The sequence below is a fragment of the Neopsephotus bourkii genome, unplaced genomic scaffold (genome assembly GCF_033783945.1).
Source record: "Neopsephotus bourkii isolate Nb327-2 ecotype Australia unplaced genomic scaffold, CSIRO-AGI_Nbou_v1 NB_1638, whole genome shotgun sequence".
Lineage (NCBI taxonomy): Eukaryota > Metazoa > Chordata > Aves > Psittaciformes > Psittacidae > Neopsephotus > Neopsephotus bourkii.
In genome coordinates, this window is record NW_026902113.1 from 247,107 (window position 1) to 268,129 (window position 21,023).

The window sequence follows — 21,023 nt, forward strand, 5'->3', positions numbered from 1 at the left end:
TCCCTCCCACCTATGGGGAGGAGCAGGGGCCTTGCATTGGATGACAGGATTTTATTAAGAAAAGAGGTATTTACAAAGAAACAACCCAAAACTTCAAAACCAAACCAGTCTCCATTCCCTATTCCACCCATTTAGGTTTCAAACCAAAGAACAATCTTACTGGTGTGTACTGACTGATCAGAAGTGAGCTGAGTGGAAAGAGCCACCCTGATTTTAAGAGAAAACAAGTCTATAAAGGATAGAATGCATGACTAGGACCTATGCTACTGGTCCCATCAGCTTTGCATTGAGAGGAAAGACAGGTAATGACATTTTATATATGTGTACATACATGCATATTATCTAATTATGGTTTTATATTCTTTATATATATAATTTATGTCAATTGAAGCTACTCATTACTTTCTTACTGTTTTACTTCCCCCTCTAAGGTCTGCTCAGCAGCCTTATTGCAAGGTCGATACAGGGCACAGAGTTCTGCCTTTAAGCCTGGAAAGTGCACCAATGAGTGCAATTGCAACTTGAAAGACTGGGAAAAAGAAAATAAACAAGGATTTCCTGCAGGAGCACAGGAGCTAATATACATTAGCATACTCCAACCAGAATTTACATGTGCAGCAAAGCTCTAAGAAGCGAGTCAAACTGAGGCCTCTTTTGGAAAAGTTACTCTGAAACAGTCGGACTTCCTCTGTTAGGAAATTAAGCTCCGTATACAGTGATGCAAAATAGACTCATCCAGAGGAAAAATGTGATAATTCACTTTTTTTACTCTCAAATGCTCACTAGAAGAAGCTGGTAACTTGAAGGAAGCCTCTACTGACTGTCCTAATCTGGGCAGTATGAATGGCCTGAGGGACCTGCTAGAGTTGTTTAGTCTATTTTGGTTAAACTGGTCTTTGAAAGCATCTCAACTGGATCTTAAGCTAGCTATCATAATTTGAACAAAGTCTGCTCTCCCCTTCAGGCATCTGCCATCTGCATTCCCTCTTCCTTCTCCAATAAGCCTCATATACTTGCTCCCTCAAAGCTTACACCTTCTGACTGTTCATTGGTAAGTGGTTGTTATTAGGTTGACAGCATACTTTAAACACCCTTTCAAGGGACAAAAGGACCAACAGAGAACATTCTCATCAGGATGAGTGCCCACCAATTCTAACTCCCTATCCCATGTTTAAGAAAACAGGGCTCTTCCTGAAGAGGTACTTCCAAATGTTCTGGATGTGGCAGTGCATTAAGACTTGGACACTCTGCATTGCACTCACTAACAAACACATAGCTGGGAAAATGGCAAAAAGGCACTATAAATTTGCAGGTTAGCTCCAAACTACTTAATTATAGCCCTAGGGATCTAGACTTTATGTTAGGAATCACTGCTGTCCAGAATCCCCATTCATCCTCCCTCTCTTATGCTCTACCATGCAGTGAAACGTGATGGCTTTACCTGTACAACCTCTGCTGGCCTAGAGAATGACGATAGGTGGGCATGGACTGCACCTCAGCCAGCCCAATGAGTGGGATGGAGAGTACAATCACTCCATGAAGGGCCAGAACACCTCTTTCCCTAGCTCCAGCATCCAAATCCAGGGATTTTTGCCATCGGTAAAAAGGTAGCACTGAAACAAGAGTCAAGAATATGGAATTTTATTTGACATTAAGGAGCTGATGGTCCTTTTTTATGTTCATATGCACGATGACTAACCGATTGACCCCTGAAAGAACAAATCTTACTGCAAAGACTAAAAGGCAATGCTGCTAATTAGCAACGAAGTAATTTAATTGAACAAAAATGCTAGGAGATTCTCTGAAGATGCTGACCCCTGAGGGCAGAGTTACAGTCTTAAATTCTGAGCCAATAAATGGATTAACTAATACAGAACCATCACAGAAATTGTGACAGAATTGAGTCATTTATGGAACTTTTGCCACAAAATGCAACTGAGATTACAGTGTTAATGAGCTTTAACAGAAATTAAGTTACAGAAAACCTTCCAGTGGGGTTGAAAAGGAACATTTATCTGTCAAGAGGTTGGCTTGTATCAACTACCAAAAAGAATCTTTCACATTCTATTGAAGCAACAGAGATATTTTTAGACTAAATAAATGATGTTTTTATAATCTAAACCATCTTGGTTTGCCATTTTGTAAGACATACTCATTTTTTGCCTTTGGGAGATAAAATGTGTTTATCAGCTGATGGCAATCTTGACAGCAGAACCAAGTTTATGAGCGCACTCTGAATCACCATAAAATTCCTATTTACTGCTTTTCAAAATGACCTGCATTACTTCTCTTTTATTTCCACTCTCACCTAGTTTACTCAGCTGTAAATGTGCAGTATGACAGCATTATAAATGAATTAAGATGCTATCTGATTTTTGCTCTGATTTCTGTTTGCCTCTATTTTAACTCGGGAATAATGCTCTGTGAGTTGTTGCAAAGATACTTCTCAGGGACAAAAAAATGCATCTGCTCCTGTCACAGCAACAAAACACAGGGGAAATTCCATCCCTCATTCACCTGCAGGACCATTCTGACACAAGGAAAGAAGTGAGGAACTGCTGCACACTTGGAGTTTGCTTTTTAAACTGAATAAATAGGCTAAAAACACATCATAATATTGTGTACAAAGACATAATAAACCCCAACAGTACCAAATCACTGCTTTTCTGACTCAATGACTTACGATGTTGATGCACATGGAAAATAAGTTGAAATTAATATGCAAGGCTGGATCCAAAATCTCTTCTAAGAAAACAGAAGTTTAAAAGTACAGAGCTTGGGGCTTTACTGAAAGCAAGGGATACACACTGAGTGTGATATACAAGTCTACTTCAACTATACATGTTTAGTGAAAGGTAAGACATACCTTTTACACACAAAGGCTATAGATAAAGGGAAAACACCACAAAACTATACACGTGCTTCATGTCTCACACTCTGCATACCAAACTGATTTAGAATGCAGTTACTATAGCTATAGAAAACAATGCAAAAGCCCTTGAAAGATTTGGGCAGCAAGATAAGTATGCTTGGGAACTTCACTGTTTTCAAACAGACTTTTTCTGATTGTGCATAGTATAAGTATTAAGTCATGCTGGCAACAGAGTAACGGGAAAGAAATAGATGGGAAGTCACTGCTCCCTGCTCTGCTTGGTCGAAATTTGCTCCCCAAAATAGCTGGTGGAAATGCTTCTCCATGCCAAAGTATTTACCTTACAAGCTCAGCAAACTATCTGGAGAATTATGTAACAATCACCCACACCGTTTAAGATGTGCCATTAACACAGCACTCTGCCTAACAGGTGAACTGTGCTATTACAGGAACTACTGGGGATTGTTTTCTATTCCATTCAAGTGAATTGAACACTGAGAGGGAAACTGAAACCTTCAAAACATTGCTTACCTGTTTTTTCATAACAAAAAGCTGTATTTTAATAGGTGAAGAAGAGTATGTTTGCCCTGTTTAAGTTTCAGAATCATAGGGCAGGTGGGGTTGGAAGAGGCCTCTGCAGGAAGCAGGGCCACCTAGAGCTGGTTACCTAGGACAATGGCCAGATGGCTTTTGAGTATCTCCAAGCATGGAGACTCCACCACCTCCCAAGGCAAACTGTGCCAGTGCTTGGTCACCCTCACATGATGGGTGATGTCCTTCCTGATGTTCTGAGGAACCCTCATGTGTTTCAGGCTTTGCCCATTACCTCTGGTCCTAGCACTGAGCACCACTGAAAAGAGCCTGGATCTGTCATCTTTACATCCTCCCTTCAGCTATTTAAAGGCATTGATGAAATCCCTCCTGAGCCTTCTCTTCTCCAGGCTTAATAGTCCCAGCTCTCTCAGCCTCTCCTCACAGGAGACATGCTCCAGTCCCTTCATCAGCCTAGTGGCACTCCACTGGATCCTGTCCTGTATGTCCATGTCTCTCTTGTACTGAGCATCTGACCTGTTGTTGCCTGGATCTTCCTCCTTAAGATTGCTTGTAGGATATAAAAACGCAATACACAAAATTACTATGGAGCATGCAAATGAAATCACTTTTCCCTTCCACCACAATCACATCTTTGTGGATCCAAGACTTGTTAAAAAGAGCCTGAATTTTTAAATGCTGATGAGAACTCTCCCTTTCACTGGACAGTGACAAGAGTTCAATACTTCTGACAGAATCAGACTGGGAATAGTTTGTATCTGAAGTGCATCAGGCTCAAAGCATGAGGAAAACAAAGTTTTAAACCTTGTTGTTCCAAGTAGGAAGTATATTCTTCTCACCTTTGTATGGCTATCCATACTAGGAATCAATCAGTTGCATTTAATGGTTTCAAAGGTTCAGATGCTAAGTCAGCTAACTAATGCTACAGATGTATCACATATCTATGGTGACTAAGTAAGACTCTAACTAACCTGTGGCAGCTCCTTCAAAGGACAAAAATATTCAGACTCCACATTACTTGGGGATTCATGGAGTCCATTTTCAATTCTAACAATGCCTTTTGTGTGATGCACTGAAGCTGCATTATTCCTTGGATCAGCCCCCTGACATATAAAATCGGGATTCTTTTTTCTTAAGGTAAAGCAATCAGAGAAAAAAATATAGTTCCAAATATATATAATTTTTAATATTTAACTATATTAAACATGATTCATATCACTAAGCTTAATTTTCCAAAATAGATTTCAGATTTCCTAAAATACATTCCAAAGGTCAACTATTTCAGGATTTAGAATATAGTCACTTTAGCACCAGTGTTGCATTCGAACAGGAGCAACTATCTAGTGTGGATGCTGGATGGGGCGCAGGAAGCACTTGCAACGTGTGCTGCTGAGTAACCGTGTGGTTTAAGCAGCATCTAGTGGTTAAACTTATGTAGGCAGCCATTCCTATTGTCTCTTACTAAATTTAGCATATAGGAAGTAAGGGAAGAGGTTTGTTCCATTATTTTTAATGGCTAGAAGACAGAAAGGTGTGTTTGTGATACAGAAAATCTTGACATTTCATTACCTTAAGTGCAACACAAGAAGAAAAAGCACTATGGAGCACTGATCACACCCTGAAAACTGGAGCAGATTCATTACAGGAGAAAGAATGAAGTATCTTCAACTGAGGAAGGCAGGAATTAAGTTTCAACTGCATCATGCAAGGCAATTTGTGTTATTTTACCAAGATAATCTCATGCTTTTCCAGTAAGAGGAAGAATTGCGTGCTCACTATACCTGTGTGGATGGTATTTTCATTGCATGGTTGGAGACTGTCTTGGGCACAGTGACCATAAAAGAGCTTTTGATTTTTTGAGTGGTCAGCAGAACTGTCACCTTGGACAATTGAAGGGCAGACTTTGGCCAGTTAGGGAACCTGGTTGACAGAGTCCCTTGAGAGGCAGTCCTGAAGGGCAGAGGAGGCAATGAAGGGTGGGCATTCTTCAAGAAGGAAATCTAAAGGCAGAGAAGCAGCCCATCCCCACGCGCCGAAAGATGAGCCAGCAGGGAGTAAGATGGGCCTGGCTGAACAGAGCTTTGGCTGGAACTCAGGGAACAGGAGAGTTTATGACCTTTGGGAAAAGGGGCAGGCAACTCAGGAGTTGCAAGGAAGTTGTGAATGCTCCATCCCTGGCAGTGTGCAAGGAGAGTTGGACAGAGCCTTGGGCAACATGATCTAGTGTGAGGTGTCCCTGCCCATGGCAGGGTGTTGGAGCCAGATGACCTTAAGGTCCTTTCCAACCCAAACCATTCTATGACTTTCTGGTTCAGTGGTGGACCTGGCAGTGCTGGATTAATGGTTGGACTTGGTCTTAAAGGTCCTGTCCAACCTAAATGATTCTATGGTTCTATGATAAAGGTAACTTGCACTACGGTAACTTTAATGAATGCTGCACTGGAGTCAGGTAAGTGACCAGCAAGCGAATTCTTGTAGGCCCTGAAGGAATGATTGACATTACTGTTCCAGGCTTCATGTGGTAACAGTGTGCGACTGTAGCACTGCAACAGGTTGTACGAGCACTACTAAACTGCTTCAGTGCGCTCAGCTAGATTAATGTATTAGACTTTCAGCAGTGATTTAAGTTATTCTAGGAAATAACCCTTAGAGCTCTTCCCCTTTTTATAAGTTTTTTAATGGAAACACACTAATTTAAGCAGTATGGTTCTCCTCCTCAAAAGGAAAATGCCTCACTTTACATTCATAGCCAACAAAAGGAGTAATCTCTATGTGAAAAAGATGCTTTTCTGTTAGCAGATTGGTTCAATACAGTTTTATTGGTAAGAATTTTTTATAAGTTGAATTATAATCAATATATTCACAAAATATTTCCAAGAGCAGAACATGGCTGGACAAAAACATTCCAGAAAATAGTTCTATCATTTCTGGTGCAGTGGAATCTGGAGCATACAAATGTGAGGGGGAATTAATGCATGTGAATCTGCAAAAACCAAACCACTATGCAAAGAGTTGTCTAAGAAAGATTCAAAGTTTCCCAAGAAACATTTATAAACACAACTGACCTTCAAGTTCTCCATAAAACGAAAAGGCATGAGTTGATGTACCTGATGAAGGACAAATTGTGAATGTACTACATCTCTTACTGAAATAAAGCAACCTACATTTACCTGTTGATTCAAAAAAGGAAAACATCTTCAGGTTTTCAGCACCCAGTTCAAAGTAAATTGCTGCAAGTCACCCCAAAATGAGAGGGGGTACAAGTGGAGGTAAATACTGACTTTGGATGCAAATTCTCATACTTAATAGCACATTCCTGCGATGCAACCTGCAGTAAGATGTGGTTCAAAGCAACTTTGACCTATTTGTTGGTCCAATTTATTTTTGTCCGCAAGCCTTCTGCAATCAAAACCAGCAACTATAAAAGCAGTCTGCTGCTGACACCTCTAAGACTGCCCTCTGTATGCGAAGACGATGCAGGTTTCTCTTCAGCCTTAACCTACTTCACAAGCTGGAATGCCTATTTTCCAGTTGACAATTAAAAATAAATGGACTCACCCAAGCATGCCAAGAGCCAGGAAGCCTCAGCAGAAAGAAAATCTATGTTCTATAAACAAATCTCTTCTTGCACCTGCCTCTTCTAGCACACGTGTTCACGGTACTTAAACCCCCTTCAGTCAAAATGCAAACTGCTTTTACCCAAGAGGAGAAATACTGAAGAGGAATTGCCAGGAGCACACAGGTCAGTTAGCACAGCGCCAGCATACAGTAAGGAACGTTCTCCAAGGTAAGTATGCCAATCCAAACTTGTTTTCTGTTTGGGTTAAAGCAAGGAAAAACATTCATGTGCTGGTGAGTGACACATCTTCAAGGGCAATTTAATGTGTAAGGACAGACAGAAAGTTCAGGTTATATGTTGGAACTTGCACCATTACCCAGCTGTGGCAATTGTATACAATACTCTTGTTATAGTTTTACCTATTTTTCTAAGCCTAAACAGCACAACTGCCTCTAAGATGGATTTTACATTGGACATCTTTATACTTTGATTTAATCAGCCTGTTTATTCCGTTCCTTTCTCAGATTTGGAATCCAGGGCCATCAAAACAAAAACTCCCCCTCCCTTAAGCAATGCTACATTTTACCTTGAAGAGTCGCCATTTCAGAACACACAGAGGTATGATGTGACCAACAGCCATCAGCATGTTGGTGCAGCCACCTAACTCTTCCCAACACAAGAAAGTGAATGGACGCAGAGGCTGTCAATAGTACTTTGAATCTCAGAATCACCCAACTTGTGCACACTGGACGTAGAGGAAGAACAACCTTATGGAGAACAAAGACTGAAATTCAGGTACTACTTTTAAACAGGAGTGCTGATGTTAATCAGAATATTAAAAGCCTGCAAAGGCTTTATTAGATGTCATTAGATTTCATTAACCTTAAGGGTTTTTCCTTCTCTACAAGAAAACATTTCTATGTATTACAATTGTAGAAAACCAATCTATTTTCTTGAGAGAATTTAATATGAAGCTCTAATTTGTTGCAATTTGTAGACAGCCCAAGGTGTTTAATCGTCCCAGAAATCTAAATACTAAATGCAAATATTAAATCCTGCCCTTTTTTTGGCCACAGGTTTTCAGTGAGTGACACAGTGTGAAGGATTAACATGAAATATGAATTTCTGAGTAATTTTAAAAGGACGGAGCAATGTTTTGACAAGGTTTTATTGTGAAACATTGGATTTAGAAAAGGTACAAAATGTCAACGGTCAGATGTGTGCCAGTACAGTATTTCAATAGTCTATACATGTGGACAGCTGAAAAGCTTCACTGCAGAACGTGTATTTAGACATCCTATCTAAAAGGGGGCTGCAATATTCACAGGCTTAAAATACATAAATAACTTGAGCCAAAATGGCCATTACTGGTCAATGCTAATCAACATCTGGAAACAGGCTAAAAAGCACAATACAGTACAACAATCTCCTCGCAGATCCACATTTAAAGAACATCAGTTTATCATGTCAATAACCTACAGCTCCAGGACACTATTTTCAGGAGTGGGATTCAGTTAGCAAGTTTACAGCTTTTAAAAATTCATGTTAAAAATGAGATTATGGAAGAAAAGCCCCTAAGATTTTTTCTGACTGGGATTTATAAAGTCAATTGCTTCTAATATAGAACTGCGGTTTGTTCCTTTAAAACACGCTTCGTGCAGCTTGAACAGGTATCATTAAGTGATCATAATTCAAACATTTCCATTTGCTAAGCATTTCTGGTTTTTAAAACCAGTTTCACCAAAGATGGGTTGCCATTCAACTGGGAAAAAATTATCAAATACCAATTCTGAATTAAAGTCAGAAGTTTGCATATTAAAAAAACCCCAAATGTCATCTGCAAAGAGGATTTCAGCAAGTTTAAAGAAGAGCATTTATAAACATACAAAGTCGATTTTAGGGTATAAAAGTGCATGTATACCATATAAAACAAGATTCTTCTCAAACCATTCAGGAGTCTGTCACTGCTGGTACTTGAACTACTGAAAAGTGTTCATAGTTCAGTATATGGGTGGACAGCCAAGGAACACTAGATTTTAGTTCTTTAATTAAAAGCTTATTCTACACAATTCAGCTTACTGAAATGTCAGCAGTTACCCTGTTACCAGTCAGTACCCAGAGCTGAACTAAACCTTTACTTACGGATGTCTACTTCACTTAATGCCAATCCGTAAATCGCCTTCCTGAACAGAGACCTTGGGGTATATTAAAGTATGTTTAATAGAGATTTCTGAATATGATTAATGTCCCTTAGGAGCAGAGCTAAACTTAAACTGATGTAATTTAGAATCAAAATCTACCCACAACATTAAAATAACCCACCCTTTGACACCACATTCACTCCCTTAGCTTCACGGCCATTAGTTTTGGCTACTCTTTTCTCATTGTGTATCTTTATTGGGGGGATGAGAATCTTGCAATTCATTAAGAATAATCACCATGAATTACAACTAAGTACATTGAAGCAAACAATGGGAATCAATTAAAATTCTGGGTGTGTATCACTGATTAAGGATGTAACACAGGGAGTACAACGTCTGCTATGGAATTAAAATAAGTGCTGTGCCAAATGGGAAAATAATACCAACAATTCACTAAACTCCAGTGTGGCAAAAACCAGTCTGATTTTGTTCAGGAAGTGTTTGGCATGAGCAGCACTAACAAAATTCTACACCTCACAGACACAAGCTACAAAGGTTATCTAAAGCCAGTACTCACTGTCCATCAATTAGCTAGCTCTTATCACTGCTTCAAGCACTGCACTAGCCACTTTGATCTTTGTTTCGGATTTCTCTGTACACACATTTATATTTACATAAAACATTTATTAAACATGATTTTAAAACTTAAAAACCTTATGTACAAAATACCAACATTCCTATAAATAAACAGTTGGAGAAAGGCACTTGCAAGAAAAATCTACAGTAAATCTTACAAAAACCACACTGCCTCTGTTACTGTACAATAGATAATCTTTCAGTAAATCCCAATCACAAGAATGTAAAACACTAATTACTTGTTATAACTAAGAATATAACCGTTACAGTTGTATTTACACTTAATATATGTCTTTTTCTTTTAGTTTCACTTGAGAGCACCATGATTTCCATCCTAAATCTGTGTTTTGATACAAAGAACAGTTGCCAGAAACCAGTGTTCAGCCTCGCCACGGATTCAGAAACTTTTGGCTGACATCGGTGGAGTTTCAAAGTTGCTGCTTTGTAAAAAGTACACCTAGCTTGTTATTGCATGTTGTCCTTTAGAGAGAGCACAGCTGTGCTCTCTGCGCAAGCGTTTCATACTATTGCTGGCAAAAAGTTTCCAATATCAAAAAAATAAAAACATTCTTCAAGCCAGTTGAAGGATTTCATCTGAACAGTAACTAAAAAAAGCTGCATATTAATTATAAAAACAGGTAGGAAACATGCCAACTCATCGGGTGTGCAAAAATAGTTCTTTCCATTACACAGGATTTTAAGGGCTTCACAGAATTACTCAAATGTACATTGAGTAGCAAACCCCACGAATGACCGGTTCCTCACGGAGACGTCAGGATACTCCCGCTTTTATCAAACTTTTTACCCTTTGACAATGCTGCAACCTGTTTGAGCAGTTCTCTGTTTTTGGCCTGCAATGCAGATAGAAGAAGTGTTACGAATTACTGAAACAGCTCAGATGGTTTCATGCACTAATTTCTCATTGTATTTATGAAACAATTACCCAAAATGTGCACGTGAGAATATTCAGTGAAGGTAACAATCACTTCTGAAAGACTTGTATATGCTTTTTGGTATGTGTATTCCACCTTCAGCACAAAAGGTAACTTTATTTCCTGTACTGCAAAATTTAGCATCTGAGGTATTCCACTGAACACTTATTCAGCCTGTGATTTGTAAGGCAACTAATTCAGGCTTTCTTCCTGGTAACTTCTGCTTTAACAAGAGATATTTAACTGTCAATCATGTTAATTCTGAGCCTTTCAATTAGATCAATAGCACACTGAGAACTGATTAAATATCAGAGAACAGACACAAAAAATAACAAGCTTTGAGACAGCATGTGAGGTAAGCCTCTATCTTAAAATTAGAAAGCAATTCTTACAGTGAGTTTAATCTGCATGGAGATTGCCTGTTGACTGCAGAACTGCTGTATAATGCATTCGAAGGTAAATGTGGCAATGACCATTTGAGAACTTGGTACTGTTTCACTGCTGTGAGTGAATATCCTCAGTGCACAATTCCACCTGAGTTTTCTCAAGTACTGACAAGCAATCGCTCACCTGCAACTGTTCCACAGTTTCCTTGTGAGCTTTCTCCATGCTGTTCATCTTTGTCCTCAAGTTAGACTCCTGGTACTGGAAGTCTGCCTTCAGCTCTGTCAACTGAGAACACAAATTCTATGAAGATTCTTTGGACTGTTGCCATACACAATTACTCTGTGTAATCTTTACAGAAGCCTCAGGAGTCTTATGAAAGACAATATTTATTTACTATTGTAGTACTGACAGCTCAGCACTTGAGAAGTAGCTTTAAAAGTAAGTATGTCTATTTTATATGAAGAAAACAACTGCACTTCTGTAACTTGTTTTGGTCAGCATTAATGAAGGTTAATCCCCAACAAAAACAAAAAATCAAATACAAAACGCATGATTTATAATCTTAGCTGTTCTTTCAGCTGTAAGATACTCATCACAATCTTCAGTTATATGATACAGAAAACAGGAAGGATTCCTTTGTGTCCTCATGCTACAATTTGTCCTAAACCAAGATATACATTCCAGAGTTTCACTGCCTCTCAATCCACAACAGTGAATTAAACTGTGTTATTAGAAATGTGTAATTAAAATTACTTCACTTAGGACTTAATTCTGAGCCTATGGTGTAGTACTGCAGCTACTGGGTCTCTCCTGAGACAGGCAGAGATCCAGATGACACACATTAAGGCAGGTATTTCTAAATTGTGATATATGCTTCTGTCCAGGCAGGTGAATGCTTCTTCTGGACACACATGGAACTGAGGGAACTACTAACAGTTTGCTGTGTAAGGACCCAGAAGTTCTAAGAACCACTTCTTTAAAAAGCTTGGTTCCTCAAAGCATCCCAGATTCATTTTGAACCTCTCTGGTCCATTTGGCTTTATTGGGATTGAAGCCTCTTTGCCAGCAAAGAAGCCCACTACAACAAACAAGAGCACACATTCCTAAAATGACTACCAAGACTGCTATTACCAACCTTAGTATGTGCCAAGTCACACGCAGTGAAACAAGGTATTCAGATGAACTGTCAGTCAAATGGTTATAAATAAAGTGCAGGAATCCCAATACAAGGATATATACCTTGCTGTACGCAGACTGCTGTTCAATGCAAGTACTTGCAGCTGCAGCAAATTCCAGTGGATCCAGCACAAAACCACATACCACAAACTAAATATAATAAAAACTAGTGGTAGCATTGTGCCATAGCAAAATATGCAGCTGGATGAGCAATACACTACCTGTGAACATGCAGCAAACTGTGGTCCCTTCCTAATGATCAAGTCTCGAGGGCCCACAGTAATGACTTGGTGTCTCACTAACGCCTTGTCCCAAAAGCAAAACAAGGCTAGGACTGCAAATAACAAGCACTGGTATGACATGGCTTAGATCTCGACTCATAACAAAGCATGATGAATGAGGATTGGCTGTAAAGCTGGTGTACAGAGCTGATTTTGTTGCCATATGTTACGTATTTCAGAGGTCCCTCTTTTGGAGCACTCCAAACAGTCCAAATGCGGTCCCTATAGAAATCCTGGGACAAGATTTTAGCAGGAACCACCCACAGAGCTGGCTCAGGCATTTACTCCTTTTACTATCTCAGAGTCAAAAAACAATCTGCATTCATTTGCTGTAAATTTTTCAGCTATGCAAACATTGTATGATGTGCACAGCTTTTCTCTCCCTGCAGCAGCTGAAGAAAGTGAGTGACACTTTGGAAGCCAGTAATTCATGCCTGAAGGAGTCTTATAAGTTCAAAGAACTCTGAGGTTGAATAGTTTTAGCAATGAGGATATTAAAATTATTAGATGCTCTCCCTATGCAAACAGCACAAAACAAGTTACTGCAGGGGTCACACAGAAGTAGGTGACATTTCCTTACCTAACTCTTTTGTTAGTTTTGCCCAGTAGATCAAATGTAAAAAGAGGTAAGAGACTTTCCTACTGACTCGTGATCTTGTGCTGTCTTTATAAGAGAGAGGGCAGGGCCTTAATGTCTGTCCTCTGAAGAGAATCCATGACAGACTGTTCAACTCTTTCACATTAACTGCTTAAAGCCTTGAAATAGTGAGTACTTCTAACGTCTGGTATATTATAACACTGATACACATGAAAAAGGGTTAAATGTCCTTTATGCAACACACTGAAGTGAGAGAATGAAGATACTTAACTACAGTTTAAAAGTGGAAGCATTTTCTTTTCAGGATCAAATGAGCCTTTTTTAACCAGTAATGTTCTGACAGGCCATCATGTATCAAAACGTTACTTGAAAATACAGTAAACTACTTACTCAATCTTGCACAGACATTCTAGAGCCACTGTTAGAGTGCCTTAAAAGCTTCTAGTTAACAAGGTGGCAGAAAAATAAGCTCTAATAAAGGCAAAGCAAAGTAACACGTCTTGTGGCTATTTCTCTTTTCTTGCTAGTCATTAAGCTGTCCAAAGGGTGAATTCATGTATGAGTTTCACTGCAGCCCTTTGGGCTTGACAACTTTGCTTAACTTTTGCTGACTGCCAGGCACCTAATCCAAGCTTTTCTTCTAGTCTCTGACCACCCACAAACAGTTCCTAACCTACACTACACATATGCTACCAATCTTTTCAAATCAAACCACTTAATTTTCATACACTGCACACGTAAATTTGGAAACCAACTCATTAGTTATAGCTATGGCTGCTATTGTTTAAACAAAAATTATACTAAACTCAGAATGGCTAATACTCTTAATCCTCCTCATCTTGTGTGCCCATCAGCCTCTGTAGGCATCTGGGACCTTTGCTGTGACTCAGTTTAGAACATGCAAAAACATACAAACCACTGTCTGGCATTTTATCCATTGTGGTACACAACGTGAGTAAGTGTGAAACAGATGGCTACCTTCTAGACGGCTAAAGAGAGGCAAGATGAATTCCTTTTGACTTAGAGCTAAAATACATTAATGATACAGAAGTCCCAAACATGTCCTTTAAATGGTAAGATCTGATGAGTTAAAATAGGAAAACGCTGTATCTGCTTTCTGGTTTACCTCCCCATTTTGACATTATTAGGAGTCTACAAAACAGAACACAAAAAGATAAAGTTCTTCCTAAGCAGGTGCAACTTTTACCTTTTTATCTTTTTCTAAAATAGTCTGATCTCTTTGCTGCAGAAGACGTTTAAGTGACATTACTTCTTCTTTCAGCTGACTTATGAGGACAAAGTTGTCAGTTCCTCCACTGTCTGCTGACTGATTTATAGAGCTACTAAAAATAAAAAGCAATAGTTACTTACAACACCAAGGGAAAAAAAAAACACTATTTTTTTTAATTTCAAATTGGATAATTAATAATTCCACAAACATCCTTAAGGACCAATGCAAAAAAAGTATGTACCTGACAGAAATGGATGCAACTGGCAAATTACCTTACTAATGGCACACATTACATACACTTGCAGAAATATAATTAAGTATTAGCTTTGAGGGGGACAAATACCTTTTGACTGAAGCAGTCACTTTTATTACAACTGTTTGGCCAGAGACAGAATAAAGATTCAGTCTCATAAATAAAGGTTCAAAACTTCTCTACATACTAGATCAGCTTAAAGGAGCAGCTCAACCCTGCATCTAGTTGACAAAACACCGATGGTCAGGGTGTTCTGTTGATAACTGTTGTCCCATACGCAAGCTGTATTTAATTCTGCCCCAACAACTTGAAAGCAGGAAAACTGCCAGTTCTCTGCTAATAAAGTCATTTACTTGACTGACAGCAGTCAGATGCCACCCAGCAATCTGTCTGTCTGGACAAGAGTTTCACCTCCCTCATTCTTCAGACCAAAGTAAAAAAAAAAGGAAGCAACTGGCCACAAATCAGTGCTCTATTTGGTTGAAATGGCTCAGCTTTACAAAAATACAACTTTACCTATCTCCATTTGATGGCTTGGATTCCAGTTTGGGTTTTTTCTTTGGAGTTTCATTCTGAATAGCTGCAGAGGATTTATGGCTGAAATCAAACAAAATGTAAACCTAAAGCCTCATACTATATAACTCTCTAACATCACCATTTGGTACATGTAAAATAACTAACTCATGCTCCTAGCTGGAGTACTAGACATTAGCCAGAAATAAAAGGCAAAAAAGAAAAAAGTCCTTTATATGAAAACCACAAGATAAATTCAAAGGAAATGAATAAATATCATATTTACCTCTGTTTCCATAGTCCCTGATCTTGTTCTGGACTCAGACTGCTGATTCTGAAACATGTGAAATATACTTTGTAACTGACCAAACACGCCATTACTTCTAAGTTTATGTGAATCTGTCCACTGTAAAATCCTCCCATTATGAATTTTCAGCTGGACAGCTGTATTATCAGTCACATTCCTGATCACTCTGTCACAATGCTATAAAAATACTTCTTGGCTAAACGTTTACCCTGTTGTAAAACACAGGGGGCAGACTTCAAGACTGATGGGTAAACCTTTCTGCTGGTACTCTCCAACTTTTGTGAACTTTATATTGCTACTCTTGCACTCAGCAAGGTGGTGTAAAGCAGCATTCCTGGGATTCTCATGCTGTCGTACGAACATTGTCTGAAGTGATGCTTCTGTGGTGCCTCAAGAGCAAAGTTAAGTTTTGGATCCTTGAAAATAACTGCTTCTCAGGTTTCTGCTTTCAATAATTTCAAAAGCAACCCACAGACACCATTCTTTAGGAATGGTAGAATATAGAAGATTGCACTCAATTAAATAGTGAATCTGTATTTCTACCTTGTTGTCTCTATTGTCTTAACAAGAACCAAAATGGACAGGGGAAAAAGAGTCCTATTTACTGGACCAGAAGGATGGACCCACCATAGCCTATAGAAGAAAGGTGCCAAACCAAGGACACTGTGTAGAGAGAGATGTTTACTTTTATAACTTTTGAGTACCCAAGAAGGTCTATTCTGTAGTAAAGAGCTAACTTGTTTATTAAATCCTTACTATATCTCTGCCATATGCACTAAATTAGATTTAGCCTGTTGTAACTCAATTTGCAGCAGATCTGAAATAACAGTAACAGTACAGTAACTCCCTGCATCACAAGAATAATTTTCTTCCTCAAACTCTTAAAAAAACAGATCTTACTTTTCTCCTTTAGTGAAATTATGTGCATTTCTCTTATCCTCAATCCCAGTATCATTACAGCTTATTTTGTTTCTATCTAAGTTACACTTAGTCAGGCAAGCTTCAGTCAAGATGGAAAATTGTAAGCACTAGAAAAGTGAAGCTTTGTATTTGTGTGTCTGGGATCAGGGTCATTGCCACTGCACCCATAGCATTTACTATCCAACACAAAATAATCAAGGAGTTCTAAACTGCCATAAGCCCACCCGTGAAAATAAGAATCATGATTACTATTGCACTAGCATAAAAACCAAATCAATTCTGGGATTTACAACTAAATAAACAAATCAGCCAGAAGAAAGTGTGGGGATTCTGAGCTAAGAAGCTGTTCTGTGCCCACTGCTAATACGCACCTATAACCCATGGCAAATTCATGTAAAGTAGGAGTTACCACACAGCAGTTACTGCTTAAACTCAGATTCAAGTTTACCCCTAAGTAACTTGTTTCTGTAGCCATTCTGTGGGTTCCTTTTCTAGACTTGCTATCAATTTTAACATTGAGTAGTTTGACGATCACCAAGAATTTCTGCATTTTGCTGACCTCCCTTCATCCAAACTATAAGTACATGAGGATTTCAACAGACCATGAAACAGTGTTTTACTGCTTTTGATACCGTGTTTTAACAACCCTTCTTATTGCCTTTGGTTTGATTTCGGTACTAACAAAACACAGAAGAGTTACCAAGAGCTACTTTAATTTCTGAAATACTTACTTGTGATGACTGCTGCTGTGACGATGGTGGTGGTGGTGATGGTGGTGATGCTTTGAATGATGCTGGTCTTTCTCAGTAAGTGATGAGGATGAGGAGTTGGAATGTGAAGATCCTAGGCTCTTCCTCTGTTCTTTTGTCTTCTGTAGCACTCTCTTGTAGGACAGCGTGCAGAGCCAGCACAATAACTTTCCATCAACCTTTTGGGAAATAATTCACAGCAGGTTGTTTGGTTTTATTTTCTAAGTATATTTGCACTAGAAAAATGCAAGAAAAATTTGCTTCACTTCATCTGTTATCTCTGTGAAAAATCTAGATACCTCTTTGGTATGAAACTTTGGCACCATCACATCTCCAACATAAGCACATTGCCTTTGAGTAAAGTGAATCTTATTCCATTTCTTTTTGTCACTTAAAGTTACAGGAGAAAGCAGTCTTAGCAAATGCTGGACTTGCTCTGTACCACAGAAGTGACAGTATGAGTAAATCAGTTTTAGACACCAGGTACCCTCTCTCAACCCCATTATATTCCAGGCAGAATCAGGATGTCCAGCTAATGTGTTACTTGTAATAAGTAAACCCTTGTATAAAAACAGCACTATTCTTGGGTTCAGGCAAGAGGCTTTTGAGGCCATTTCCTCCACACCTTCTGGAATGTGAAAGAGGCACTCACCAAAGCGATTTGAGAAGAGGGAACACAAAGGGCTGCTCAGAGCAGTCTACCTCTCTGGTGCTGTGCTTCACAGCAAGGCAGGCACATCACAAGGGGTAAAATGACAGATTCAAGTGATGGACATACACAAGATCAATGAATGGGAAAATGAAAAAACAGTACCAAAGGCACTATGAACTGTTCAGCTGCTTGACCTTGCCCAGCTACAACTGCCAGCATATGCTTAACCTTATATCTAAAGCTGAGTGATTTAATTTAAAGTTACCTAGCTCAGTAAGCTGTGAAACCTAACTCAAATATTGCAAAGCACAGCAACTTCAATATTAGTGAACTTAAGATATATTCCAGTTAATCTTTCTCTTCTGCAGGAGGAGTGTTGCCTGTTGTCAGCCTGAGCACTGACAGCCATGGAACAAAGCCTACCTTCCTTCTTCCCTCCTCTTTTCGATCAAAAGCACACTGCTGTTTGCACTGTTCACATGTCTGAGGTGGGCCGTACTTCTTCTCTGAGTTGGTGCAACGCTGACATTTTGTGCCAATAAATGCTGCAATAATATTGCAATACTGACAAGGCTTGGGCTGCAAAGCAGGAAAGTGGAACTGAAATTAATATGCGTTTACAGGTTTGCAATGAACACAACGTGTCAAATCACACAATGATGCTTCTAAACTATCACGGCTTCATACAACCTATCTTAAAGAATCTTTTACTACCATTTCTATCCCCTTTACTAAACTTTTCCCCTAAAGTCATACTCCTTCAGTGATTAAAATCAGTCTGAGCTTCCCATGAAAAGCCAGTACGTGTCCAATGAAACACACAAGCAATGGGATTGCTCACCTCTACACCTGCTTCTTTATTTTAATACGATATTTTCTCGGTTTCACTAAGTTACTGTTGTGGTTTAAGTGCAGTCAGTAACTCAGACCCACGCAGCCTGCTCACACACTCCCCCCACCTCCGCTCCTGGAGGGATGGGGAGGAGAATAGAAAGAATGTAACTCCCACGGTTTGAGGTAAGAGCAGTCCAGTAACTAAGGGATAACACAAACCAGTGCTGCTACCACCAATAATGATAATGATAAGGGAAATAACAAGAGAAGAGAAACTACTTAAAAACCTTTAAAAGAAGAGCAAACTTTTTTTTGGACTGAAAGTTTCTGACAACATCCCTCTTCCTTGCGCTATGCAGAGATTTGATAACCCTACTGCTCCAAGATTAGTCCCATGATCCCGGCAGTACTGCAGCACACTTAAACAACTTCATATACCATCAGCTCAGGTTATCAACTTTCATATCATACACTTAGATTAATACGCTGCAGGAAAATAAAACTGCTGCCAGCCTTCCCAAGTTAGAAATGGTTAATTATGCTCAATGCTGTTCTGTTTTTTGATGAACTACTGCTAAAACCCACTGCTGGATCAAGCCTTGCGCTTCATTTTGCCACGTTTTCATCTTCTGAATTATGTTCTTTGTTCAGTTTACATTTACATTCACAAAGTGCCTGATGGCATCCCAACAGCTGTTACGTTTCCCAAATAAGCTGAATTTCATCTGATGTGGTTCACGTCAAGCCTACAGAGGTTGTGTGCATTTGTTTCACAACAAGATTATGTTGGTGCCTTCTCTGAAGTGGTATCTGCAGAGCGCTCTGATACAATGTGTGTGTTCGTATATTGAAAAATTAGTGGTTTTATAGTAACTGCAGCTGAAATTCAACATGAGGAAATGCAGAGTAACATGAATATAGCTAATACCCATAAAATCTTTTCTACTTAATAGCTTAACATGATTAATGTACATTTAAAATGTTCAAGACTTCCATAATATAAAGTATGTGGTATTATTAAGATTTTCATATTGACAACTCCTTAAAAACAGAGGCAGCTAATGGCCTTTTTGTCATCAAGTGTGTGTTTGTGAGAATAAAGAATAACCTTACATGCACAGGGTAAAGTAGCACTGGTTTTGCTAAGTACAGCTACACTGCAGTCATTATTAACTATAAAGCTACACATAACCATAGAATCACAGCATCATGGAATAGTTAGGGTTGGAAAGGACTTTAAGATCACCAAGTTCCAACCCCCCTGCCATGGGCAGGGACACCTCACACTAAACCATGTCACCCAAGGCCTCGTCCAACCTGGCTTGAACACTGCCAGGGATGGAGCATTCACAACCTCCCTGGGCAACCCATTCTAGTGCCTCACCACCCTAACAGGAAAGAGCTTCTAATAGAATCACAGAATAGTTAGGATTGGAAAGGACCTTAAGATCATAAGCCATGGAGGCAATCAAGAGCTGCCAGTGATTTTCATCACCTTGTTGAAAGGTAATCCTTCTTCTTCGGTATTTCCAACACAAAATACAATTAACTGCAAAAGCGTTCTATTTAACTTAAAACACGAGTGAAGTTAACTCCCACCATTTAGAACCAAGAGCCTACTCACCGTCCCAAACTGCTTCACGTTCTGGGCACACTTCTTGCATATCGTGTTCGTTTTGCTAGAGACAAAATTGCACAGTGTTGAAGCCAGCGACAAGCACGCTCCTCCAAACTCTTCCCCATGCAGTAACCGCACAGCTCACACACGGGCTGCGGGGAGCAGTGAAACACCAGCCAACACCTCTACGGCCGCGCTGCCGGGCACGCCCGCGCCGCGCCGCTCCGCTCGAGCGGGCGAGTTATCTCAGCGCGGTGCCACCGGTGTGATCGCCGCCGTTACTACCGGTCACACCGGGCGGAACCGCCGCTCCTGCGGGCGCTGCCCGCGGCAGGACCCGAGCCGGGCGCGCACAGGGCCCCTTCCCGTACCTCTCCTGCTGGAACTCGGACCGGCAGTAAGTGCATTTCACGATGGGGTGGGCGATCCGGCACTCCTGCGGATAGAACAGCGCGTTACTGCCCTGCCCCGAGGCCGACACCCTCCTCTCGGCTCCTCCGCTTGCGGGACCCCGGCCCCGCCGCCCGAGCCTCCCCCCCCCGCCAGCACCTTGCAGAGCTGCTGTCCCTGGGAGAGCTCCTCGAACGGGTACCGCTGATTGCACTTGGTGCAGGCATAAAGAGCCGGGGCGGCCGCCGCCGCAGCCGCCATCCGCGGGGCGGACACGGGCGGGCCGAGGGAGGGGACGAGGGAGGTGCCGGGGCGAGGGCCGGGAGCGGCCGCCTGGGCCGCCAGGAAGGCGCCGCCGCCCGTCCCCTCCCGCCGCCGCCGCGCCTGCGGAGCGCCCCTCCACCGCCCTAGGCCCCGCGCC

General features: G+C 40.3%; 1 protein-coding gene across 7 annotated transcripts; it reads right to left on the reverse strand.

The window, feature by feature from the left end:
* Positions 1-8,135: 8,135 nt before the first annotated feature.
* Positions 8,136-20,956, reverse strand: FAM76B (family with sequence similarity 76 member B). Of its 7 annotated transcripts, none has more exons than XM_061374354.1 (10): positions 20,762-20,956; positions 20,584-20,648; positions 20,219-20,273; positions 18,184-18,339; positions 17,091-17,287; positions 15,418-15,465; positions 15,135-15,215; positions 14,342-14,474; positions 11,263-11,364; positions 8,136-10,611 (listed from the first exon to the last, which is right to left on the reverse strand). In XM_061374354.1, the coding sequence occupies exons 1-10, from the start codon at positions 20,861-20,863 to the stop codon at positions 10,522-10,524; spliced, it is 1,029 nt and encodes a 342-aa protein (XP_061230338.1). In that variant the 5' UTR covers positions 20,864-20,956; the 3' UTR covers positions 8,136-10,521. The 7 variants fall into 7 exon arrangements, with proteins under 7 accessions (XP_061230338.1, XP_061230337.1, XP_061230340.1 ...); XM_061374353.1 differs by having other exon boundaries at positions 14,342-14,477; XM_061374356.1 differs by lacking the exon at positions 15,418-15,465.
* Positions 20,957-21,023: the final 67 nt, after the last annotated feature.